Source organism: Equus asinus, chromosome 24, assembly GCF_041296235.1.
Source record: "Equus asinus isolate D_3611 breed Donkey chromosome 24, EquAss-T2T_v2, whole genome shotgun sequence".
Taxonomy (NCBI): Eukaryota; Metazoa; Chordata; class Mammalia; order Perissodactyla; family Equidae; genus Equus; species Equus asinus.
In genome coordinates this window covers 64,736,735-64,764,331 of record NC_091813.1, presented here as the reverse complement: position 1 = coordinate 64,764,331, position 27,597 = coordinate 64,736,735, and the positions used below count along the sequence as shown (strand labels likewise).

The 27,597-nt window shown below is 39.1% G+C and overlaps 1 protein-coding gene across 2 annotated transcripts; it reads left to right on the top strand.

Moving 5' to 3' along the window:
• The first annotated feature begins 619 nt into the window (after nt 1–619).
• Nucleotides 620–27,597, top strand: TAAR1 (trace amine associated receptor 1). Of its 2 annotated transcripts, none has more exons than XM_070496459.1 (2): nt 620–2,597; nt 24,769–27,597. In XM_070496459.1, the coding sequence occupies exon 2, from the start codon at nt 24,887–24,889 to the stop codon at nt 25,904–25,906; it is 1,020 nt and encodes a 339-aa protein (XP_070352560.1). In that variant the 5' UTR covers nt 620–2,597; nt 24,769–24,886; the 3' UTR covers nt 25,907–27,597. The 2 variants fall into 2 exon arrangements, with proteins under 2 accessions (XP_070352560.1, XP_070352561.1); XM_070496460.1 differs by lacking the exon at nt 620–2,597 and adding an exon at nt 2,641–3,126.

Here is a 27,597-nt window from a genome sequence, read left to right as displayed (position 1 = left end):
AGGATGGAAGCTGCAATCTTTTATAACCTATTCTTAGAAGTGACATCCCTTCTGCCAATGCTATGAGTCACACAGACCAACCATGGTACAGTGTGCGAGAGAATCACACAAAGCTGGCAATATCAGGAGGTAAGGATCATTACAGACCATCTTGGATGCTGCCTATCACCATAAATACATACATTCATGTTTATATATGTATATATTTGCTATCTAATTTTATAACATAAGATGGTTTTCCTTTTCTTTTTGCTATATGTAATATAGCTTGGAAAATATATTCCTAATATTTATATCTGAAAGCATTAGGCTGAAGAACTTTCTACAGTGACTCAGTATAACAAAGATTAATTAAGTTAATAATCTCTACTTTGGTCTATAATAAAATTTAAATTGATTGGATTAACTAGTTTGTGGCAACACCATCTCCTCCTGATAAATACCTGTGACTTTTACATTCACTTTTTTTCTTTCCTTTTTTTTTTTAAAGATTGGCACCTGAGCTAATATCTGTTGCCAATCTTTTTTTTTTTCTTCTTCTTCTTCTCCCCAAAGCGCCCCCAATACACAGTTGTATATTCTAGTCATGAGTGCCTCTGGTTGTGGCATGTGGGACGCCACCTCAGCATGGCCTGATGAGCAGTGCCATGTCCACGCCCAGGATCCGAACTAGTGAAACCCTGGGCCACCAAAGCAGAGCGCATGAACTTAACCACTCGGCCACGGGGCTAGCTCCTACATTCACTTTTCAGAAGTCCATTTTATAAGGGAATATACACATTAAAAAGTAACGTAGAATAAATAGCATAAGTTCCAGAATCATTGATTCATGAAGTGACACTACTGGGAAAAGGGGTCTTAAAAACATCAACATATTTACTTAATTAACAGATTTTTTTTTAATCATCAAGGTTTTTTTTCTAATAATCTATGGAAATATACATAAGAAAAGCTGAGAAATAAGTACAATTTTTGGTTTTGTTTTTATTTTTGGCTGAGGAAGTTTTGCCCAGAGCTAACATCCGTTGCCAATCTTCCACTTTTGCTTGAGGAAGACTCACCTTGAGATAACATCTGTACCAGTCTTCTTCCATTTTGTGTGTGGGTCACTGCCACAGTGTGGCCACTGACAAGTGGTGTAGGCTCATGCCCGGGAACGGAACCCAGGTCGCTGAAGAGGTGCATGCTGAACTTAACCTCTAGGCCATGGGGCTGGCCCAGTAAAATGTTTTGAATATCAAGAGGAATTAGAAAAAGTCAACTAGGAAGTCATATCAATGTCAAAGACTTTTTTGGAACACATCATTTGGCTCTTACACTGAAAATGGCCCCTTGTTCCTCGTATTTCCTCTGATTCTCTATCCTGTGGATGTTTTGGGCATGTTCCAAATGCATCACTTTAATTTTTGATTTTGGAAAGAAAAATCTTCAGATGGGGAAAATTTCTTACATCCACTGTAATACTCAGGCAGTACACTCTGGTGTGCAGTAGGATATTGCTTTAGGTACAGGTGGTGCAAAATCAAATCTGTGTTCTAATAATACTATTCTTACCTGTCTGGCGTTGGTATAATTAAAGTGAAGTGTAGTAGATAAAACAGTGAGCAAATATGGACTTAAAAAATCTAAATAGCACTTTAAAAATGAAGACAATTATCACCAAAGCTTCAAAAGTGAGGAAAGCAACCTATAAGTCAATGGTGCTGGGGTGTAGCACTGTTATTTTGTATGCCATTCGTATCGTGGTAATTTGCTGCAGGAGATCATAGCAGCATCTTGCTAAGCTTTAAGCCTAAGGAAAAATAAATTCCAAATGGGTGACTGGGGGGATATGTGGTCTGCTGACTCTCATAATCATTATACCAGATTGCTTGTGCTTTGGACTCTCAGGCCAGAGGGGAATATGTTATCGGGCATAAAGGCAAGGGGCTTAGGAACGCCGGGGCCTTGCAGGAACAGAATGCTGCCTGCATACCTTGCTGATCGTCCTTAAGATACTCCCCAAGGGAATGACCTGGGATGGGCTGGTGTGCTTTGGGGGATAAAGAATAGAACCTGTGGACTCTGGCCTGCGTGTCCCTGCAGGCATGAGTTTCTGCTATTGTAATTGCTTTCGATTCTTTACCCGCAAATAAATGAGGCGATCCGAGGGACCTCACCTCAGTCCTTGAGGCTGATGGTCCCCTGTCCCATTGAATAATATAGATTGTGTTCTATTAATTCCGTCCGCCCCTTCAGCTGGCTGCCTAGCTGGTCTTGGCAGCAGTAATTTACAGATTAAACATAAACAAGAGCATGTACTCTTGAAAATTGAGATCTGCTGTATTACTGAATTTCTTAGTGAATCCAAGGAGAGCAACATGGGAAAGTAAATTAGGTTTAACATGCAATAGTGCTGAGAGGGATGGAGGAAAGGAGGAAAACCATGAGAGCTCTGCATAATCCAATAAAAACATGGCACTTTTTTTTTTAACTAAAAGACAAAGGCTCTTAAAATGGCAATGCAGAAGAACAGGTGCTCACTCTCACGTGCATACACACGCCTGTACACACCCTGGCGACCACACACAGGTCAAAGCACAGATGCAGATTAAAAGGTGAGTCAGCCGTGTTTGTACTTTTAGAAAACTGCTTATGAGAGAAAGCTTTGTGTGGGTATGGTGGTGTTAGACAGGAAACAAACTGTGCGTTTCTTCAAAAGCCAACCCTCCAGAATGCAGTCTACAGGGAAATGGGCCTGGCTTGTACTAGGAGGGCCGAGTTCTCCTGCTCAACAATCTCTTTCTCCCTCAGCCTTCAGGCATCTCAAGAGCACTTGGCTGCTGTGTTGTTCTTTCTACTCATAGCTTAGTACTTGTTAAATTTCAACAGCCAGGTATGAAGACTGTGTGAGATTTCCTAATCATGGACTATGCTTTCAGTTCAAACTTAGAGAACTTGGGTTTACTAGAATCAAATATTTTGTGGGCATGGATGCTGGAGAGAGCAAGGTCTCCCCCAACTGGCTCGTACCCCACTGGGACCTGCATCTTGTCAGGATCCATGGGCCCCATGTCTGGTGGTTTGCTGACAGCAGCTGACCTGGACTGATGGGATTGTGTGTGCGGTTCTGCGACAGGATGCTGGGTGAGTAGAGCCCAGATGTCAGGACCAGGATAGAAGGGCCAGCTGGGCAGCTGGCTATGGGAATGTGGAGGCTATGGTCATGACGACACAGTTCATATATTCTGCCACAGGGAAGGGTGTTTTCCATGAGGTTGGACACAAGAACACTGACTGCTTAGCTGATGAACCGTGACTCTCTTCATCCAGCATTTTGTCTTTTTCTTTCTTCCTTACTAAACGCGTCCTTGTGATGACAGAAGTGCTTCGACGGGTTCTCTAACAGAGACTTAGGAAGCCAGCAGAGGTGAAGCAGAGGGATGAATGTGGGCTTCAGTGGAGACATTTTCTCCATCTCAGATCATGACATTTTTTCACAAAAAATCCCAAACCTCTCAAAATATTGCTGTTGTCTTTTCCTTCTTCCTTTGAAAAAAGTATTCATTTTCAAGTTGGCAGAGAAGACGGAAAAAGTTCCTCAGATGTCTCTAGGTATCTGTATAAAAATTCAAAGAATTGAAAACATATACCAAACAGAAGTTCCAAATTCCAAGTATAGTCAGTCCTTGGAGGGGGTTCAAAGACTCTGTGGTCCGCTCACTGTAGGAAGGATGCTCCTGCTTGCCCTGAACCCCTGGTCTCACAAAATAGCCAAAATTGTAGAAAAGAAAGGAAAAAATTAAACAATTGCAAAATGCAAAAATGCCCCGGCAAGACTCTATGGTCCCCTCACTCAGTTTCCAGAAGCCAGGGAATGCCCCACTCCTCACGCCCTCAAAGAGTGGTCGCTACTTTGCTGTTTTCCAGCCCTTGACAGCCCCTCAGCGCCCTGCCCGGTGCATTCGGCCATCCATGTGTAGTGGCACCAACAAGAGTCATTTTATTTTTAAGACATTTTAACTGTATTTTATTATTGCTGAAGTAAAATTATTATTGCTGAAGAATAATAATAATAAGCATTTTTCAAGCATGAATTGTTAAAAGGTAAACTGAGAGGGCTGGCCCCATGGCCGAGTGGTTAAGTTCGCGCACTCCGCTGCAGGCGGCCCAGTGTTTCGTTGGTTCCACTCCTGGGCGCGGACATGGCACTGCTCATCAAGCCAAGCTGAGGCAGCGTCCCACATGCCACAACTAGAAGGACCCACAACAAAGAATATACAACTATTCTTTGGGGGGCTTTGGGGAGAAAAAGGAAAAAATAAAATAAATAAAAATTAAAAAGAAAAGGTAAACTGAGGTATATTAAAAATTTTAAGTGTTTATTTGAGCGAAAACCTATTTGAATGGGGCAATGCCAAACTAGGAGTGGTTAGGAGTACTTCACCCACAGGAGTTAGGGGCAAGACTGCCACAGAGAAGACATGAAAGCAAAGCAGGAAGTTGTTGATTGGCGATAGCTTAAGTGCTTGCCTTATTTGGGAAAGCCTAGTTGGCCCTTTGTGATGGTTGTTCTAGGTTTTGATTTCTTAACCTTGAGGCATTTATAGGCTTAGGTTTTGGTTTGCTCACACAGGCTGCTAAGGTGTTAGAACCACCACAGTCTAACGCCTCCTTGTTTAATTGCCTTAACACTACTGAAAGCCAGGCACTTTCTCACATGCAAAAGAACCCTACGAAGCAAGCATTATTACCTTCATTTTAAAAGGATAACACTGAGGCTTAGAGAAGCTAAGGAATATATTCAAAGTCAACCAATAATAAGTCATTGAGCTGGGATAAAATGTCCAGCTTCTTTTGCCTCAAATGTATATACTCTTTCACTATGCTATACCTTCACTTTAGAATGTGTATAAGTCAGGATGGACTAGTGTGCAGTAACAAATAATACCAAAAATCTCATAGCTTAACTAAACAAAAGTTTATTTCTTGCTCATTCAGAGTCTACTCCAGGGCGGCTAGCCTCTATATCATAGCTCAGAACCCCAGACTTTTTAAATCCGTGTCATCTGTTTTGATAAAACAGATGTGCTCCCATAATTTTTGGAACATGAGAAAAGAATACGGAGAAGTTGCACACTGCCTCTGAAATGCTTTTATCCAAAGTGATACATATCATTTCTACTCATATTTTATTGGCCAAAGAAAGTCTTATGGCCACGCCAAATTTAAATGGGTAGGAAGTCTAATTTCCCTGTATGTCTAAGAAAGGGAAGCAATTCATAAGTATTGGTTAGTGCTAGTAATGTTTATCACTGAGTTTAAGTTTTCAAAGGCATGTATCTTACATTCATCTTCCACATTAGCATATAGAAATCACTCAGTAAATGAATAATGAGCTATTCAGCCATCAGTACCTTCCAGAAACTTTGAATTTCTGCCAAAGCAAATAAGGCCCACCTGTCAGTGTGATAGTAGATTATCTGATAAACAGTTAATGTTTGGGCAATGTGCTTTGTAGACATGTTGATTGGACAAACTTTGAATTGAGTTATGAAAATATTAGTATCACAAAATGCTGTTTTAATAGATTACGATGTTGATTTAACTGAAATTGATTGTGAATCAGCTGATTTTTTTTCTTCTTGTTTATGACAAAATTTCACCTTGCTGTATCAAAGACAATTAACTGGGGGTTTATTTGCTGTCACAATATGAGTAAAAAGTAATTGAAAAGCCTGCCACCTTGTGTACCTAGTTCTAGGAGACTAGTGGTTATAGACTGGATTATAAAATCATTGCAGCAAGAAAATAAAATCTGAGAGCCTGAAAATATTCCCTAAGCACATATTTATCTCAGTTAAAGTTAAATTTAACATGTGTAAGTTATCTTCAGAGACTGCTGATAAAAATGTACTTTAATAATTTTAGTGATTAAGACAATTACAAACACTATTTTGAAAATGTTTTAAAATTACTATTAGTATGTTATTATCTCATCTGCCTAGCTTGTAATTAATAAGATTCCCCATTCCCACAAATCCATAGATGGTTTTAAGTAAATTTCTCATTAATGTAGCTATCTCATTGTTCTCCATCCAGCTGTTTGGAGGGTCTGCTGGAGAAATCAGCTCTAAAGAAGGGACTCCCTTCATTCGAACTTTTTTCTCCAAATTCTTGGTAGTCCTTAGGAGGTGGAACTCTGTACTAAGACAAATCTGGAGTTAAATTCCACTGCTGCCCCTTAGTGACTTACCTAATTCTCTGCTCCTTGTTTTGTAAAGCAATGATAAAAATAGTATCTATTATTTAGAGTTATGATGGGAATAAACCAGAGATTTCACATAACGCCCTCAGCTCAGTGACTGATACAGATTCAGTGGAAGGTGTTCCTCCTCCCTTTCTTTCTCCCCTTCCTTCTCCTCCTCTTCCTCCTCCTCCCGTGATTCCTTCTCTTCCTTCTCTTCCCTATTCACCTCTCTTTCTCCTCCTCTTCTTCCTTATTATTTCTCTTCACTATTATTGACAGTAACCAAGCTTAGGCTGTGCCCACACCTGCAGCATGTTCAGGTCTGTCTTCAAGAGTTCCTGAGATGCAAGAGAAGGTTCTGCATGGCGCACTGTGGGCAGTCCACTAATACGAACTGTTGCCCTAGTTTATCCCTCCTTCTGCTCCCATGGGGAGAAAACAGATGAGCGGGACGAAGTTACTTCACACTGGGTCACTCCATTCTGGGGCCCTTGGGAGGAGGGAGAAGGGATCCAGCATAAAAACCCCACATCCTACAAAAATTGGTGGAAGGCTGCCCTCTATGGGCCCATGTGAATATAATACGTGGGTCAGAATTCAAGTTAGACGGGAAATTAACATTCAGGGTGTAGTTAGTGTCTTAGGGTCAGTTCAGAAGGAGAGAACACCCTTCCTGAAACGGTTAAGCTGAATGCCTTGCTCCGTTCCATTCTTCTACGTGTGGTGGCCAAAGAACAGATGTGCAGACAATCCTCCAAAGCTCCTCCCTGTGATGATCATGAAAACTTTCAGAGTTGGTGGCATCAGGATAATTTTATTTATCAGTCAATGTATTTTCTGAAAGGAGTTTTAGGAGATTTATGGGACCTGTTAACATTTGGTCTGAACTGAACACGGTTTTTGAAGCACCACTTTGATTTTTAGCTCCACGCTATTATTAGTTTCTGTAACTACTATTTACTGAGTTTCTAAGTTCCGGGGGGGCTGTGCTAGGCCCTTTAGCTATGAATGCTCCAGATATACTAAGGTATTTAGATATAAGTGCCCCAGATCTAACTTCAGCTCTAACTTAGGATCTGCAGGAAGTTTTCCGCATAGTCGCCTGACTCCGTAGCGGTGGACTCCAGGCCATAGCTGGCTTCCTGTGTTTTGCAAGGCTAGTAAGAGGCATTGTTGTCATGTTCTGTACTTACACACTCTCTGCTAATGAAGTCGAGAAATGGATAAATTGTACAAAGTCGCCTTTTTTGGGGGTCTCTTCCTGTCCAGTTTTCCAGACTGCAAATTCTCTTAATTCCCCAGAAGCCATCAGGCTGTGGGACATTGAGTCACTCTAACTAGTCTCCAAAGACAATCATCAATCAGAGTGAGTCTAGTTGTTTATGTAACAGGAGAGAGAAAATGGCAGCACAGAGAGATGGAACTTTGGACTTAGGCCTGCCTTTGATTCTCGGCTTTGCCTCTGCTGTTGTGAGACCAAATTCCCTAACGGCCTTGAACATCAGCCTCTGATTAAATATGATGGCACGGTACAGGGTCTGGCATACAGGAGGCACTCCATCAGTGATTGATTGCTTACCACCAAGCCAGCTGGATACTCATTTCAGAACAGCAGCAGCTTCACGATTTAAGCTTCCTTGGGAAACTCAAATAATACCTATAGGCTACTTGTTAAAAATTGTTTAAAAATTAGAATAAAAGGGATTTATCTTCTAGTGGAATACTTTTCAGGAGGCCATGATCGTTTGTTGTATCAGCTTTCTCCACAATAAGAATGGCACTGCCCAACTGACCATACGCATGTCCCATGTCAGGAAAGGCGAAGTCCTAGACAATGCCAGGGTCTTGCAGTGACTTCATGGACTTGAAGCCACATCCTCTATACCAAGACTTTTCTCCCACCTGCCCCGAACTCCACAAGTTGAGACATTCCTTTATGTATTGAACACCTAGTTTGCTTCATCTTTTCAGCGGCAAATAACTCTGGGCATGGTCATACTTGTTTTTCTGCTGAACTCTTAGGGCCATTGACCACCATTCACCCTGTATTCCCAAAAGGATGGGCTCTAAAATGGAAAGAAGTGGGGGGCAGGTGAGAAAAAGGAGAAGTGGAAGACATCAGACAAAATCTTTTAGCTTTACCATAAAATATTGAGAGATGATTAGGAAAGGGGAAGGCCCCTCATATCAGGGAATTCTCCTAAGCCTAGGACATTTCTCGGTCAGTTTCTAAGTAATAACCAATCATGTCCATGGTACCCTTACAAAGAGATTTATATATATAGTTTCTTGCTGCGATAACATTGCTTTCTTGTGATGTTGGTAGAAAACAGCTAAGCGCAAATTTAAAACTCAAATACAATAGTAAAGAGTGGCATCTTTTCCCTTAATTTTGCCACAATCAACTAATGTTTTTTCTATTGCAAATTACATTTCTACCCTAGTTATCCTCTGCATTTTTAGCAGAATGGAGAGAAGGATCTTACCAACAAAATGGCTTTGAATTCCCATCTTCTTGCTTTGATAGACGGTGTGAAACACCATAGCATTCCTTCCATAGTCTACATCAAAGATCAGTGAACTAGTTTTTGTAAATAATATTTTTTTGGTTACAGGCACATCCGTTCATTTATGTGTTGTCTACGGCTGCTTTCATGGTACAAAGGCAGCATTGAGTAGTTGCCACAGATCTATGGCCCTCAAAGCTTAAGATAGAAACAATTTGCTGATCCCTCATCTGCATGATAAGGAAAACCTATGTGGATACAAAAGCAGACATTTTACTCCTTGCTTATGCATTTATCATCATTTCTAAGGATGTGATTCATTTATGGTGCTGGCTGGTTATAGTACTTGTCTCCTCCCATTACACTGGAAAATCGTCGGTATTTACGAGCTACATTCTGCCTTGATGCATCTGCTTTCAGTATCTTTTTAACAGTTCAGAGCATTTAAAATATTCCTGCTTCAATAATGTGACCCCCTCCTACTGGAAGTGGCCCCAAATTTATCCTGAATCCTTCTTTCCATCTTAATACTCTGTGACCCAGCAGCTCTGTTCTCATAGGCTAACTTGTACTAACTAATAACTTGTGCTAAATGTCTGTTAATGTCAGTGGGGAGAATCCTTTGAGAACTTCGCCTTCACTCCTCGCTTTACATTGAAGGCACTGCGGGAAGTGTGAAATAAAGGATGCAGTCCCAATGTTTCATAATAAAGTACAACAGGTGATATAATACCTGCATTTTAAAAGAAAATTTCTGGAGAGAACGCCTTAATCCAAAGAAGCTACTCGAAAAGGGTGATTTCCAATTCACTTGCCCATCATGAGCAAGAGGGCTTAGGGCAGATATGTTAGGTTTATGGGACATTCAAAGCATATCATATGATTCTCTCAAATTGTTTAGTGATAATACAATTGTACTGATGTGGCGTGTAGAGGGCGGAGGACTGCAAAATCCCTAGCCTGGGGGAAAATCTGAAGAGCGTTGACCGCAACCAAGCTAGGAAGAAGATACTCTGAAAAGACTCGCTGAAGCACAGCTTTGCAAAATGAGCCTTCAGGTGTAGAGGCTGGGGAGCAAGACAAACCAGCTTAGTTTGATGGCAGTTCCAGATTGGCACATAAACTCTTTAGGTGGAGGGTAGGAGCTCAGTCTTGTTCACTATATTAAAAACACTCAGCACAGTCCACCACATAGGAGTAGGAGATACTTCCTTCATAATCACTGAGTGGATGAATGAATAAATGAATGGATGGATGGATGGATGGATGGATGGATGAATGGAACACTAGAGACAAAAGAAACATAGGGATTATCTATGCCAATCTATTCATTATAGAGATAGCAATTCTAAGGCCCAGATATGTCATCTGATGAGAGGCAATATTTGGAGCAAAGACAGTGAGCTTTGAAAGAGATAAAAATTCCAAGGTCCAAGTAAAGTTAATACCATCAAATATCAGTTCCACTCACACAACCATTAATTCAGTCGATATTGTTTGTATGTATATGCAAGAAAATATTTGTAATACAGCATTTAATATATAAAAATCAATTCCTAAAAACATAAATGAGTAACTGTATTACGAAGCAGCATATAGAAAAGATAAAGTACTAAGGAAGTGAAGGGATGAGCAGAACTGATTTTGATTATGAGGTAGAAGTAGCATGTGGATTGGGTCTTGAAGGATGAGTAGAATTTGATACGCTGGTGGTAAGCGCTGAATTGTTATTACATTCCATTTCTCACTTTCCTTTCACTGTCATGTGTTTCAAAATATTAATTGACCTGGCTACCTCTATTTTCTCGCTATACCTTGTGTTTCTAGTCTCATGAATCTAGCTTTCCTCTGACCCCCTCCCCGTGGCTCACAATACTGCATTGAGCTTGCTCCAAAATCACTAATGACACCTTCTTTAACCTATGACGTTATTCTCAGTCCATATCCTTACTCTGTCACTTTGTAGCATTTTATGCCGGGACTTCATCTTAAAACTCTTCTTTTCCCCTTTTCTGTATTGGTCTACTTTTTCTCTCCAACACCTAGAAGCATCCTTCATTTAGATATTGAGATTCCTCACAGTTCCATCTTCCTCTTTCTTTCTTTCTGTCTTGGGGGATTTTTAAAAATCCTCTACCACATACAGCTTCAGCTATGACCACTAGGCTGATGCCCTCCACATCAGTGTCACAAGCTCTGACCCCTCTTGTGCAGAGAATGAAGCATATGAGGTCTCTGGCTTCATGGAGCTCACAATATCTACAGGAGTGTCCCACTCAAACCTCCAGTCAGCAGGCAGCCTGCATGCACATCTAGCAACACAGACGTGACTTCTCTAAGAACTATCCGATGGCGGAACTGAAAAATGACCAACCTTTCATTCTGTAATCAGGAAGCTGATGTCCACAGAAGTTTGGCAACATGCCCATGTAGAAAGTTTTCAATAGAACTGGGAAGTGAGTAATTGTCCTTTTATTTCCAGTCCTGTCCTCTGCCCATTATCTCAGGCAATCTCTCTTTTCCTTGAAGAATGCAGTTTGAAGTTGTTGTTTTCGCCAATTATTAGTCAAGAGAGTCTTAATACTCATAATGACTGAGAGCATGATTTTAACCCAGAGTTTCTCAACCTTGGCCCCACTGCCGTTTTAGGCTGGATAATTGTTATGGAGCCTGTCTTGTGCATTGTAGGGTGTTGAGCAGCATCCCTGACCTCCACCCACTAGATGCCATAGAACTGTCCCCAGCTCGCTCTCCCAGCTGTGACAACCAAAAATGTCTTCAGATATTGCCTAATGTCCCCGGGGCCAGTCCTCCCCTCCACCACCAACAAGACCCACTGCTCCAGCCTATATCAGTGGAGAGACTCACCCCTCTTAAAGATCTTCTTTCATATCTAATAAAAAGTGGATAGAGAGAAAACAATCATATTACTGAGATGAATTCTCTCTACCTACCCCCTCCTTCCTCCCTTTATTCAATCCATTTCTTTACAAATCGTCTTCTCTTATTTAAGTGATTATGTGAAATCATGATATCTTCTTTAATAATGAACTGTTTCGAGTATCACTAACTTGTCTCTGGAGACAGTTAGAATCTTCTCCAAGAGCACGGATTTGGCTTGATTTCTGGCTTTCACATTTGTTGGTGACATGACATCGGAAAAGCCACTTAAACTCTCCCAAACTCATCACTATCTGTAAAGTGGGAATAATGATATCTACTTCATTTGGTTATTGTGAGGATCAAGTGAAAATATTACTTAAGCACCTAGCATAATTCCACTCATGGTAAGTGCTCAATTAGTATTATTTACATATAGTAGAAATAATTTTTAAAACTATCTTTTGAAAACCTCATCAACGTATTCACAGAAACATGGCATTTACAAAAATGATATTAAGTTATTCCAAATACAAATCAAGATACTTCACTTTCGTTCTTTGCAAATGAGACAAGGATGAAGCAAATCATGAGCTTTGGGCTTGGATAGTGGGAATTAGGACAATTATCATTGCAATAGCAATCGTATTACAATATATAACTGTATCAACATGTTGTATACCTTAAACTTACACACTGTTATATGTCACATGTATTTCAATAAAAAAATAAATGCATTACTGAATGGCAAAAAAAAAAAAAGACATTTGCTAGCTTCTATTCCTTTTAAGTGTGTATTTAACAAAAAGGAGAAAGAAACTTTACTTGGAATGCCTAAAGCACACACACAATACATTTCTGTTGATAAGAAAGATGCTGGAATAAGATAATAAAAATTTAAAATATGATTGTTACTGATTAAAGGATTTTAATTGTCCACTAAGAAATTGCTTTATTGACTAAATAAAGTATTTTTGTGAGTATTTCCCTCTTCTAAATTTAGCCTTTTTGCGAAGTCCTCTGAGACCTTCTTTCCAGATTCAGCTTGTACACGGCTCCTGTGTGAAACCTTTCCCTGCCACCACACACCGTTTCAAGATCTCTCTTACTTCCTCCCATCATACAGCCTTTATGTTTTATGTAGCTCTCTCCTTCTTGCACTGTGAGTATCTGTTTGCGTGTCTATCTCAACTTTAGCTATCTATTTCTGGAAGGAAGAATCATAATTATCTTTTATCCCACAAGCCTAGCACCAGTAATTGTCAGTTAAGTAAAATTCCAGATTAAAAGAAAGAAGATGACATAAAACGCAAGGAAGATTGACTTGCCGTCCAGTTTTGTAATTAACAGAAGTGGAACTATGAGACTTCCTTGTTAATGTAATACTTGGATTTAAAAAGCTTTAAAAATAGTAAATTTAACCAGTAATTCAACATTATTTAATCAGCAAATATGTACTGAGCATCTACAGTTTGCCTGGCACCTTTTTAAGCCATGGGAGACAGTAATGAACAAAGCAGATAAGAGCTCTGATTTCCTAGAGCTTAATAAACTCCAACATGTGAGGCGCTGTGGTTGCTTGCAAAGTAAACTCATTCACAAAATGACAGGTATGTACATGATTCGGGCAAACATCGAACTCGTTTTCAGAAAGACGAATGATATTTTCTACATACAAGAAGTGAACTTGGGTATTATTTCTTGATTCAACCTTTAATATCTAGAAAGTTCTGAAGCAGGAGTTCTATTCACTTATTAAAAGGGTAACGTCTCTTAGTAAAGGGTAGTTTTCATTTTATGCTTGTTTTGTTTTTGCTATTACAGCTTTTGTGAATGGCTATTCAGATCATAGGTGACCCATCCTGTGGTGTCTGTGCTTCTCTGATGATCCTGAGCCAGGAGAATGGGGTGATAGATCTCAGTGGCTTCTTTTAGAAATGCAATTAACTGAGTTAATTATTGCCAAGAAAATGTCATGTAACAAACCACCCCAAAACTCGGTAGCTTAAAATAATAGCAACTTATGCTCATGAAGCTGTGGGGTCAGCTAGGGTGGCTCTGCCATAGGCTAGATGTCTTCACGCCCTATTCTGTGCAACATGCCTCTCGCCCTTCTTGGACCACGGGCTTCACTGGGGCACGTCCTCCTCATGGGGATGGCACAGAGAGCGTTCATGAACATGTGAGTCCTCCTAATCACTCGGCTTGGAACTGGCACATTTTTCCTGTCTACATTCCCTTGGCCAAAAGAAGTCAAATGGCAAAGCTCAAGTTGAAAGAACAGGGAAGTACCTTCCACTCACAATGCAGCAAAGACAAAGGTGTAAATTCTAGGAGAGTGAGGAATTGGAACCAATAATCGATCTGTCATGTGATCCTATGCTTTGCTGTTGTAGAATAACAGAAATTGATGAGAAACGGTACTTGTTCAGCTATTCATTACCAAATTGAAGGCCCTGGCTCCATGGATAAGAAGAGGGTCATTTTAGAAGTTTTATACATAGAAATTTAAAAATTAATAGCTAAATATGTGTGATCATATAATCTCTAAATAGGATTAAATGGAAAATAGAGTGAATTGAATGAGGCAAGGAATATTTTTTAATGAATTTAACTTTTAGGCATTAATCTTTTAATACTTCTATTATGGATGCAAACCCACATGTGTATTGAGTCATAATATAAAATGTATTTCTTTATATTGTGATTAAAACAAAGTTTGAAAGCCACTGCCTTACATCATTTTCTAACTGTAAGATGTAACTGAGTTTAAGCACATTCTAATTTTTACAAATATTCCTTTGGCAGTACAAGTCATCTGTTTTGAATATGAACTGCTTTTTTAGCGATAGTTGTTTCCTTTGTACAGATGTCTCATACGGGAGCATTTTTCTTTCAAATCAATTAACAATTAAGGCAGTTTGAGTGGACATGTGTTTTCATTTATGTGCTATTAACACCCATGACTGTGGTTACAGGTGGCCCATGCTTGAGCTTATTTTTAAAGTAATAGGCATATTTACCTTCTCTATTTAACTTGCTCACTAGCTTCCTGAGGCTCGAATAGAAGCACCCCCCCAGTTATAGTTACAGTTCTCCATAATATACTGTTACCTTGTTTCAGAAAGATTTACTATCAGCTTATCTTTCTCGGATTTTAATATTTGCGTCATTCTGTCAATGTTAACTGTGGCCTGTCGTGGAGCAGCAGTGGCTCTAGCCTGCGAGCAGCTGTGCAGGAGTGAAAGCAGCTGGCCTCCACACAGGCAGCGTTTCTGCCGTCCCCTCATCCCCGGCTCTGTCCACTCCTGCCGAAGAAGGTGAGTCTGAGTGCTCTGAGCGGCCACAGCAAATTGTAGAGCACAGCCCGGGGGACCAGCCCATCTGAACAGGGAGGATGCTGCAGAGTAAGACTTATCCGTGGTTTGGTACTTACTCGTATATTAAAATTTAGGATCATTTAATGGGAAGATTAACAAAATTTCTGAAAATAAGTTACTTAATACCTGCTTTATTTAGTAAAAGAAGCTAAAAAAAGTTACATATTTTTAAATACCTTGCTTTACATTTTTTAAAAAATGTTTTGCTTTTATTAAAAATTCCCCTACGGAAAGCTAGGAAATTTGAAAAGTTGACACATGACTTTTTATCTCTTTTGCTTGCAAATGAAGAAAGAAATTCCATGATACGTATGTTGGTTGGTTTTAACATAATAAAACGTCTTCATAGAGTTTTTTTTACAGGTTTTGAAAATGAAAATGTATCTTATTGTTACTATATACTAAACCATAGAACTAAAATCTTATACGCACAAATATTATTTGGTGGGAAAAGTTGTGGCACATTTCCAAATGACTTCACATTTTACTGTGTGTCTATACATGCCATATTTTAGATCGATTAACATGGGAATCTTTCGGTTATGATTACTTAAATCTGACACGTATTGTCTTATGCATGTCTACGTGGCAGAAACACTTTCAGGTTTCGTCTGTTGACCATAATACCGCTGGAGGTTGTTTTTCTCTCTCATCTGTTGGTCTGTGTTGATGTCCAAGCAGACAAATGGGTTTTGCCACGTTTCCTGTTTCTTCAGGATGGACACAGTTTGCTTCTGATGATGTCCCACCCCAAGAATCATGACTTCAACTCATGGAAATCCCATTTCCCTGGCCTTTGTCTCTTTCCCTCTTTAAAATAAATATTTTTTCCAAAACACTTTTAGTATTTTAATAAATAATACTGGATAAATTACTGAGCTGGAAAAATATTTTTGGAATAAAATTATTTATCAAGTCTATTTCTAATTTTGTTTCAAAATTTGCACAGTAGAACAACAGAATATGGGTTCAGTTCAGAGACATTTAATAGAAGTGTGATTTTCATATGGAGGTAAGTGGATAAATAACTCATGTAAAGGATTATACAAGCAAAAGAAGCACAAATAATATAAATTTATTACTAATTATTCACCAATAGATTTTTAAAGTTTCATTTGAAGCTTGATTCATAGACAAGACATTTAAGTTTATTAAGTAAATTTTTTCTAACTATGAAAGTGAGACATTCTCATAACAGAAAATTTGCAATATCTAGAAATTATAGAGAAGAAAGTAAAACTTAACCATTATTTCACCACCCTGGAAAAATTATTGCTAAAATTTGGTATTATTTCCCTTTTATTGCTGTTTAATTTTTTTTTTACTTTTAATTTCACTATCTCTGAGTAAAAAATATTAAGAATTTGGATATACCATTCCATACCCATTTCCCATGCTTATACAAACATACGTGTGTGTGTTCCTATATATGGTATTTTAAAATACTCTGCAGATGTTTTTTCTTTACTTGACAAGATTTCTTTGACATCCTTCTATGTCTCTAAATAAAGAGTACCACTGATCCAATTTAACGTCCTACTGAACATATATCATACGTCTACTGTGCTGTATGTGTCCGATATAAGTTCAGATTATTTAATTTTTACTTTTATTGCTTTTACAAAAGCTATTGCACTGAACATTTGTTGGGTCAAACAATATAAACAGTTAAACTTTAAAAAATGCTGCTAGAGAGACTTTCCAAAATTAAACTGTTAGCTATTCCTCTTGAGATCCAGTCAAGAAGTTTGCTTTGCCAGCCCCTCACCAACCGTGGTAACAACTGGGGGTTATGGAAATAGCTGAGAACTCAAATTCCAGGTTAATATTAAGCATTTTCTTGAAATTAATTCTTTTTCATTTCAAAAATCCCTATTTCACAAGCATTGCTTTGCGTCATATTATTGTAGTCTTCTTCGATTTAGACTAAATCTCCAATTAGATATTACTCATGATTGTTGCTTTTCTTCTTCATCTCTTGCCACTTAAAAATTTTTGTTTTGATTGAATTTTTACATTGTTTAACATATTTCCTAGAGATTATTTGCTATCATTCTTTTGCCTTTATATATATGGTTACCGTTTTGGCTGAACATAGGGTTGTTGAATTGCCACCATATTTCATGCATAGTTTCTAAGCTCCTTCCACTGCCCTTTGACTTCCAAAATTACGGATGGGAAGTCCTATATTATCCTGATCTTCTTTCCTCTTTCTTTTGTTAAAAACAGCTTTATTGGGATATAATGATATACACAGAACTGCACATATTTAATGGGTACAATCTGATGAGTTTGGACATATGCAAACACCCATGATACTATCACCACAATCAAGGAATTTCCATCTGGATGCCTACAAGATTTTCTCCTTTATCTCTGGCATTCAGACCCAGGCTGTCTGTGCCTAAACTTTTATTGGTCCCAAGGAGCACAGGAATGAGCTAATGAACTCATAGTTAATTTGTTCATTCATTCAATCCTTTGTTAACTTTTGTGCTCAGTGCATGTTCTGGACATTTCCCAGGCACGGGTCTGTAGCAGTGAATAAAACACAGTCCATTCCCTCATGGCACACGACCTGGATTTGTTTCATTTCACCTTATTGTTTCCCTGTTTATCTCCCTCCCCACTCCTTTCCCTCTGCCTATAGTGACCCTCTGGTGAGCATCTTTTTTATATTGATTTAAATATTTGTGCATTCTTGAAAAAGCTTTGCAATGCTTCTTACGTATTCTCTTAACGTGCCTTAACATTCCCCTTGCCTGTTTACTTGTTTGATAAACACTGTGCACAAGAGGCTGTTATCAGCACTTTATAAATATTAACTCCTTCCAGCCTCATAAAAGCCCAGGAAATAGATCTTTTTTTGCCACATAAGGAAACTGTAGCCCCAAGAGATTGGCTAGCACATCCAAGGCCACAGAACTAGGGAATGGCCAAGCCTGGACTTGAACAGAGAGGCAGCCAGGCACCAAAGACCACACTCCTCAGCCCGCAGCTCCAACCTCATGAGTTCAGAACTGAAGCCCCAACCTCCTCCTGCCTCTTGCCTTCCTCCAACCGCCATCTTTTCCATGTCAGGAAACGGCACCTCCACGCACCAAGCTGCTCAAACAAAAGCCTTGCTATTTCCCTTGATAACCCTCTCCCAGCCCACATTGGGTCCATCCGCCAATCCTGCCTGCTGTGTCTTCAGAGCACATCCAGACTTGACCACCACTCTCCACACTCGCAGCCACTGCCCTGGTCCAAACCATCATCTTCTCTCACCAGGTTATTGAGCAGCTTCCTCATCATCTCCTCACTTTGTCCTTGCCCTCTGCCTCTGTTCTCAACACAGCGGCCAGAGTGAATCTGTTAGAATCTGTCAGGTCACGTTGCTGGGTTCAAAACCTCCATGTCTTCCTTCCTCACTCAAAGGCAAAGCTAAACTTCTTACTGTGACCTGTAAGGCCCTACTCAGTGTAGCCTTGTGCAGCTTCTCTGGCCTCCCTATCTATTTTACTTTGTTTTGCTTGTTCTGCTCTAACCACATTGATGTGTGCTATTTCACAAACACACTAGGCATGCTCTCACCTCAGGGCCTTTGCACTTGCTGTACCCTTTACCTGGATTGCTCTTCCCCCACATATCCATGTGGTTAGCTCCTTACGTCTTTCAGATATTTACCTGAAAGTCACCTTCTTACTTTAGTCTTCTGTGGCTACTTTATCCTGAATTTCAATCCTCTCCCCAAACATTTCATATCTCTCTTCCCCACTTTATTTTTTCTCCTTAGCAACCACTGCAACCTAACATTTTATTTATTTGTTTGTTTAATTTATTGCATCTATTGTCTGTACCCCCCTCACTGGAATGTAAGGTCCACAAGGGCAGGAAGTTTGGCTGTGTCTGTTTGTCACTCTCTCCCTAGCACCTAGTGCCTGACAGAGGGAAGGTATTCAACCAATATTTATTGAAAAAGAATGAGCAAATTTCCATGTCTTTGTCTTTTGGCTTAGGCTGAGTGATATTCCCCCACTTGATTCACACGGTCAGCGATTCTGTTTTCAGCTGTGATATAATTTCTTGATGGACTTTAAAAATATCTGATATCATTTCTTTTGGTTCCAGAACCTTTTTCTGTGCTCTAATTTTATTTCCTCAGGTTCATTTACTAAATTTTGTTCAAAGTTCTCATTTTTCCGCCTGTGGATTAGCCACTGTTTCTGGTGGACTTGGCCTTGCTCTGTGCTGCGCCTGTATTTTCTTAACAGGCGTATGAACCTTTTCTGGTGGTTCCTGTCAGGGGTGTGGAATTTGGGGGCATCGTGAAGGTCGGTCTGTCCGTCTCCTGGGCTGGCGCTTTCCTTTCACCGGCAGGTCTGTTTGCAGTTCTTGCTTTAGTTCTTAAGTGGTTTGACTTTCCTCGTGCTTGACTTTTAAAAAATGTTTCTCTTCATCAACTGCATTTCAATTTTAAGACAAAACTTGCCAGAATTATTTTAAACTCAACTCTATGTTTGATTTGCATAAAGCTAATTATTAGTCCTTTTATAACTTATCTTCCCAATTCTGGAAATCTTAATTCTCATACTTTTCACAAGCTATAAATGCTTCTCTGCAAGTAATTCGTTTTTTCAAAAACTATGCGTGAGTGGTGTACTTTGTGAGCGCTTGAATATTTTAGGCCATCTTTTACAGTCACATAAGGACCTATTCCGTATATGTCCTTTATATGTGTATATAAAATTCTCTGGTTTCCAGTTTTTCTCCTCATGGCCCTATATATACTGTTCCATTAAAACAAGGGATTCAGTATTCTTGAAAGTTTGAGGTCAGCCTTATTTTTGTTTCTGTGAAGGTACGTTATTTTAAGGTTTTAGATTTGTAGGAAGAGACTGAATTACATCTACTGTAAAGATAAAGTATTGTATTATCTGTGAACGTAAGTATGTACCAAGTATCTTTAATTAAATAGGAAAGTGAGATAGCCGTGCAGAGCGAGTGAGCTCAGCAAATTTCAGCAGTGTCCATTTCCCTGGAAACACTGATGGGGCCATCCCGGAGCTGGCAGTACTCTCTGCAGGGGAGGGTCTTGACAGCCTGGCTAGAAACTTTAGTCTTGCTACACCCACTGCTCTTTAAATTGCTCTTTAAATTTCAAATTTAATTGAAACAACTTTTCAGAAGATTTTATCCTGACAATTATTTTTCCATTTTAGGGTATAGTTAAATGTCAGGCTTTCTTGGTTCTGGAACCAAATGGAGTCAAGAGGTTTCCAGTCCCATCTACAGGGAGAGGGCAGGTAGGGTCTCTGAACAAACATTTCCTATACTTGAGGGCTAGTCAATGCATCCACTAGCGTATTTGACTTTTCCTAGCATACTTTAAATCTTTCATCTCCTTTGAGCATTACAGACTCGTGACCTTTCATAAACTCTCATGGTTGCACTGGCTGGTGATGTTTTCTTTCTGATGCTCAAATGGTCAAATATTGGTCAAGAACCATCTGGAACTTTAAAAGTTCACCAAAAGTTTAAGTACAGTAGTTTCTGTAGGACCATATAATTTTTATAATGTTATCTAGGTGCAATAAGAAATCACAAAACATTGTATTTTGAATAAAGTAAAGTTTAGTTTCAATTTTAGGTCTATATTACTTTTAAATTCCCTCCCTCAAATCACTCAGGGTATCATATACTTTAGAGTTTTTTTAAATAAAAGCAAGTACAGAATGGCCGTAGAAAGTTCTAGAACAAAAAATCAAATCCTGAATTATACTATCCCATATTGCTATCCCTAATTTTGCATTCTGTGGTGACTGTAAAATCACCACATAGAAGAAACACAAAGTTACTTAAGGAAAAAATTCAAACAAGCCAGCCAAACGTTGAGATTCTGGCTTCCATCTGGGTCACAGACAGTTGTTTTTTCTTAGTTTCCCTTAAGGTATCACATGGCCCCTGCTTTCAGTTCCCCAGCAGTTTAACTGCTCCACATCTTCTGCTTGGGGACCGTTTTTGCATGTCTATTATTTAGCTTGTGCATTTGGGTAAGGACACACCAGGACCTATACCTGGCAGAAGGTTCTGCACTATTGCCACTCCAGGACATTCTACTGCCATTTCCTTGAAAGGCTGCTGGTTTCCTTGGGGGAAGAGGCGGGGGATCTTGACTTCTCCCCAAATCTGCTGTGGAGCTCAGGTGATTTTCTCCAGTAGGGTTTGGGCCTGCTGACAAGCTCCTCATCTAAGCCTGCCTGACTCCTGCCTCTCCAGGCTCTCTGCACCTGGACACCTGTGGTTGCAGCTTGGTTTTTGAAAGGCTCTGACTTTTCCCTTCCACCTCCATGATTGCCTCTCTCAAGGGACACTGTGGGCTGCCTTTCCTCTTACTTCATAACTAAATCTCAGACCTGGTTGCAAAAAGTACACATTTCTCCTCTGCTGAACATCTTCTATTGAACATACTCTCCACACCTTCTATAGAATTCATTCATATTCTTTACCTCTTCCGAAATGGTGGTGAGGAAGGAACCAATGCATTTCCTCTCGGCTTAGAAGCTATGTGCTCAAGTCAAAAACATAAAAGTAAACCAAAAAGAAGGGGGGATTTAAGAAAGTTCAGATTATAAAATATATAGCTTCAGAGTACCCAGGAACGTTTCTGTTCTTTTCTATTATATTATTTGTCTCTAGTCCAACAAGATTATCTCCCCTAAAAGCTAACTGTGCCTGAAATTCAGAAGCTTTTTTTTTGCTGAGGAAGATTTGCCCTGAGCTAACATCCATTGCTAATCTTCCTCTTTTTGTATGTGAGCCATTGCTACAGCATGGCCACTGACAGGCGAGTGGTGTAGGTCCACACCCAGGCACTGAACCCAGGCCACTGAAGTGGAGTGTGCTGAACTTAACCACTAGGCCACAGGGGCCTGCCACAGTAGATTTTTTTTATACTTTTACCAAAGAAAATTGCATATCTCAATCACTTATTTTTTTAGTTTTACACCTATAAGTCCAAAATTATTTCACCAAATTGTCCTCTGAACACTGATGGGAAAAACCACTTAGCTTACACAAATCACAGAACTCAGTGTGTAGCTCTTTGCTGCCCTGTCTGTAAGAAAGGCATGACCATGGATGTGTGAGATGAAATGGAGTGGAGGACATGCTTATTAAGAAACAGAGGCTTGAGGAGCTGAAAGTCCATTGTGGGATCATTTATTCGGACAATAAAAGTATCAGGAATTTTGGCAGGAGTAGCCTTGGAGAGAGTGACAGTAGGTGCGGAGCTAACGTCTTGAAGAAACAGAGAAATGACTTGGGAGTCTATAGATGTCTGCGGCCAGCAGAGATGCAGTTTGAACACAGAGCTTCAAAGGGGTGGAGGGTTAGAAAGGAAGAAGGGACGATGATCTGCAATGACAATGAGTGCAAGAGGACACTTACTTTTCCTCCAGGTCCTATGGTAGAAAGCAGGAGAGAAAATGGCCACCTTGGCAGGGCTGCAGGGGATGAGGTTTCCTCAGGAGTGATGGTTTTAGTTGGAACAAAGCGAGGGAAGCTTTTGGAAAAGAGTTTGAGGAAGTCGGTGATGACCATGAGCTTCCGAGGGCACACTTGGAAGGGTTTTGTGGGTAATGGTAAGTCGGGAGATGGGTTCAGATTAGAAGCTGTGTAGAGCAGCAGGACAATGAGAGAACAGGTAATTAGAGATGGATGGTTGACAGGACCGGGGACCAAGGGCGTGGTAGGATTAGTGCTGGTGGCCTTTTTCTGGGAAGTTGGGGCACTGCCAGTGAGTTCCTGTCCTGCTAGACAGATCTGTTTTAAACTCTAACTTCTACCAATATATTTTTAATTCATATGCCATTTTCAAACATTGGGTGATTAGATCATTTGCACAGAGCTGTTTACTTAGCTAGATAATCAAAGAGAGATTTATTAACTTTCCATGTTACTATTGTGTGTTCAACTTGGGTAATTCATATATACAGGTACTGATCCCTTCTAGCTAGCTAAATTTTCAGAGCTGGAAGAAAAGAAACAAAATCACTATTATGTCATGTTCTTAGATAAACATTAAATCATAATATCATCATAAGGCATTTATTTAAACAAGTAAATCTACTTAAAAAGAAATTATAACAGTTTTTAAAATACTCGCACGAAAAGTACGTATAATAGTCTCTAAGTTGGGCAGACATTTTATTCTACTGAAGTGGCATTAATATTATCAATAGTTTCCAAGATACTTTGCTTAAAGCTCTATTTTTCTGCAATGAGGACATGCATATAGGAGGCTGAGGAAACCTTGGAACCATTTTGATTCTATCTGGGAATTGAATATTCGAGATGCACAAAGCACAAGGCATACAAATTTGTCAGATGGCTTGTTCATTTTCTAAAATTGAATTTCGTCTTTTTTCTCACCTTCCCTTACTTCTGTTGAGACCCTAGTCCCTGCTGAGCATTCCTGCTCAATACGACAACAGGTAGGAACGTTTTTGACCATCAGCAATTAGCAAACACGTCTGAACAGTGATGACAGGTGTGTTGCTTGGTTCCTTTAATATGTCAACAGCATAAATAAAAGACAGAAGGAAAAGGGGGAAATAGAAAAAAAGTCAAAGTAGAAGATTTATAACTGAACTGATAGAGTTTAGTTAAATAAGAAGAGGCATGAAGAGGAAGCCTAGTAGAAGGCTCCATCTCTGTTTTAACAAGATTTTACTTTTATTTGTTTTATAATTTGGGATTTCACAAAAAAAATTTGTTAATGAGTTTCAGAACTTAAAAATAAAAGAGCCCCAGTGCCACGTCCACAGCCCAGACCAAGCTTGGGTCTTGTGGCTCTCATCTCTGCACCCTGTTCTCTACACCACTTCAGTTTTACCATACGCTTTGGTCAGCATATTTAAAATCTCTAGTAATTTGGACCACAATATCACACTTCACTAACAGGTACCATTATTTAAGGCATCGTACATTCTTACATGAAAGTTCGAAGCTTAATGCTCTTGACAATAATAGATCTTGAGTCAATCCTTTCTGCAGTGGAAAGAAAAACTGGATTAGTAAAAAAGAACCTGTGCTAGTAACTGAGACCTCAGGTCATATGTCAGCTTTAATGGTTTTATGAGCTAAGCCTCAATTCCTTGCCATTAAAATTAGGCTAATAAAACATGTCATGTCTTCCTCATAAGGAATAAGGTTGATACTACTGATGTCAAAACGGTAAATGAAATAATGCATGGAAGATATGTATGTGTGCTTTGCAAACTAGAAATAAAGATACATAAGCTTCTTTCCATTACAATCAATTATAAAATAAGAAATAAAATGTAATATCAAGTGCAAAAGCAGGCACTAGTGGATATTCTGTACAAGAAGCATATTTAAAATATTTTTTCACTAACCTATTTTAATTCTAAACTTTTTGGTGATTTATTTCTATCCTTTAGAATGTCAGTCTCTTCCACAAGACTTTCCTTTGAGCAAAGATTATTTCCATAGATTAAAGCATATGAAAAAGTCATCATTTGACCTCAGACCTGCAAAAGTGACTGTTTCATATATTTCAAACCAATAATTCAGATTTGCGTTTCTAGCACAGTGTCCAGCATCAAGTAGATATTAAAAAGATTTGTTGAATGGCACTATTGAACTAAACTTGGAACTAACAGCTCTTTTCAAAATAATTATTTTTCAGCAAGAGGTGATAGGTAAATGTGTTAGAAATGAGAGGAATCGGTTTGGTGATGATGTACTCTTTTTTTTTTCCTCCCAGGTTTCTGGCATAGGTATATGGAAATTAAAGAAGAAGGAACTCTAACCTGATAATGGATTTCAGAGAAAGATTCCTCAGCACACAGAGGAAAAGATAAACTGGTGGATAGCCCTCAGGAATGATGTCCTTTTGCCACAGTATAATTAATATTTCCTGTGTGAAAAGCAGCTGGTCAAATGACGTCCGCGCTTCCCTCTACAGTTTAATGGTGCTCATAATTCTAACCACGCTGGTTGGCAATCTGATAGTTATTATTTCCATATCACACTTCAAGCAACTTCATACCCCAACGAATTGGCTCATTCATTCCATGGCCACTGTGGACTTCCTTCTGGCGTGCCTGGTCATGCCTTATAGCATGGTGAGATCTGTTGAGCATTGCTGGTATTTTGGAGAAGTCTTCTGTAAAATTCACACCAGCACTGATATTATGCTGAGCTCAGCATCCATTTTGCACTTGTCCTTCATTTCCATTGACCGCTACTATGCTGTGTGTGACCCACTGAGATACAAAGCCAGGATCGGTGTCTTGGTTATTTTCATGATGATCTCTATTAGTTGGAGCATCCCTGCTCTTTTTGCATTTGGAATGATATTTCTGGAGCTAAACTTCAAAGGAGTTGAAGAGTTGTATTACAAACATGTTCACTGCATGGGGCATTGCGCAGTCTTCTTTAGCAAAACATCTGGGGTCCTCGCCTTTATGATTTCTTTCTATATACCTGGGTTTATAATGTTGTGTGTCTATTATAGAATATATTTCATAGCTAAAGGGCATGCAAGATCAATTAATGATGCAAACAAGAACCCTCAAATTGGATTGGAAGAGAAAAATGGAATTTCACGAAGCAAAGAAGGGAAAGCTGCAAAGACTTTAGGGATCGTGATGGGAGTTTTCCTAATCTGCTGGTGTCCTTTCTTTGTCTGCACGGTCATGGATCCTTTCTTGAACTATGCTATCCCACACAGCTTGAATGATGCATTGATTTGGTTTGGCTACTTGAACTCTACTTTCAATCCAATGATTTATGCATTTTTCTATCCCTGGTTCAGAAGAGCACTGAAGATGATTCTATTTGGCAAAATCTTCCAAAAAGATTCATCTAGGTGTAAATTATTTTTAGAATCAAATCCATAGGATTATTATACCTTACTGTGTTGCACAGCAGTTGGTGGTCATATTTATGAACACAACACAACCGACCACATGCACCATCGGCAGGGTCTTTTACCAATTCTTTGAGTCAAAGAGTGTCTGGTGAATTCAGTTATAATGCTCGTAGCCTGCTTCCTATTTTAGGCAGAGTAGATGTGTTCTTTGCCATTCTTACCGTACATAATGAAGCCTTGCAAGTCCAGAATTTAAGGGCTTACAATTTAAAGAACTTTTCCTGCCCTTAGATGAACTGCCATGAATTTACAGTGGTACCTTACTCAGTTGTTCAGTGGTGGAAACTAGAGGATTGCATTCGGGGACACAAATTAGAATGACTTTGTCATTTATTTGCTTAGATATATATGTCTTTTTGTAAAATCAACTGAAAGTACACATTAAATGTTATGACTAAATAGTTGTTTATACATGATTTGCTATTTATCACTAATCCTTATTAATATACATTCCAAGTCTTAAACACCTTGGTTTTTATTTTTTTTAAATAAGCTTTTCTGATTCTCATACTTGTAGGAAATTTGGAAAAGAAGGGAAAAAAATAAAACATCATATAGAAAGAAAATGAAAATAAAAATATCACTCATAGCTCACTTCCTGAAAGAATTATATCATTTAAAATTCATAAAAATATCATTTTTAGTGACTATATAATGTTATATTTGTGCATGCACAAAGATTTTTTTAACTGTTTTCCTATTGTTGACCACTTAGGTTGTTTTAATTACTTTTTAAAAAAATCATAGAAAGTAAATGAAATTTCTGCCTGTTACCTGCTACTGAAGCTCGAGAAAGTGTCTGGAAGGATTTCACCATATTTCCAGGTTATGCCTGGTACAGTAGGATCCAAAATACAACTACATGAAGAGAAACAAATTCAACTGGGCTCCAGTCTACACTGACAGGAAGGCAGTCTTCCATCGAAGCAGCTAAGCGTGAGGGATGACAAGAGATATAATCAGAACAGACACGCCTAGACTACTGAGATAGTACATATGAAAAAAAAAGGAAACGAGCAGTGGTTTCAAACAAGATCCCCTAGTAGGAATTGGGCAAACATTCTTAATTATAAGCTTCGGTTTACAACCGAGCTATTTCTCACACAGACTTCGCGCAGTCTATTTCATGTTGAGTAGCTCCAGGTACCTGGGTTTGCTTATTTAAGAACAGTGACGTATGCTCACGAGTAAGTTAGGGTAGGGCAGCTAATTTTAAATGAAACTGAAATGCACTCCCTGCATATGAATTTCTGTTCACAGACCTGATGATGCCCTGAGGGGAGGTCAGCTCCTTCCATCTATTACACTCTGTTTCAGCACTATATATTTGGTTTCATGGATCTGACTAGATTTTTGTTCTAGTACATTTTTAAAACATTATGAGTTACTATATCGGCTATATAGTAATTCAGGTTGCCTCTAATCACTCCTAGTTTCAAAAACTACCTTGACTTTTCCTGGAAGACCATTTTGACAAATTCAAAACAGGGAACAAAAGCACTTAGACAGTTTTCAGTATCACAGCACGTTTCTGTGATTTCTTCATTTGCTCCCAAATATTTCTTCTAAGATGATTCCTAGACATTTTGTAGTTTGTGTGTTTTGCCTATTGTGAATAAGCCTTTTTTAAGCCATTATATTTTCTATGGAACCATTATT

Excerpts from the sequence above, each read along its gene's own strand:
- TAAR1 (XM_070496459.1), top strand. The coding sequence starts at position 24,887 with ATGATGTCCTTTTGCCACAGTATAATTAATATTTCCTGTGTGAAAAGC.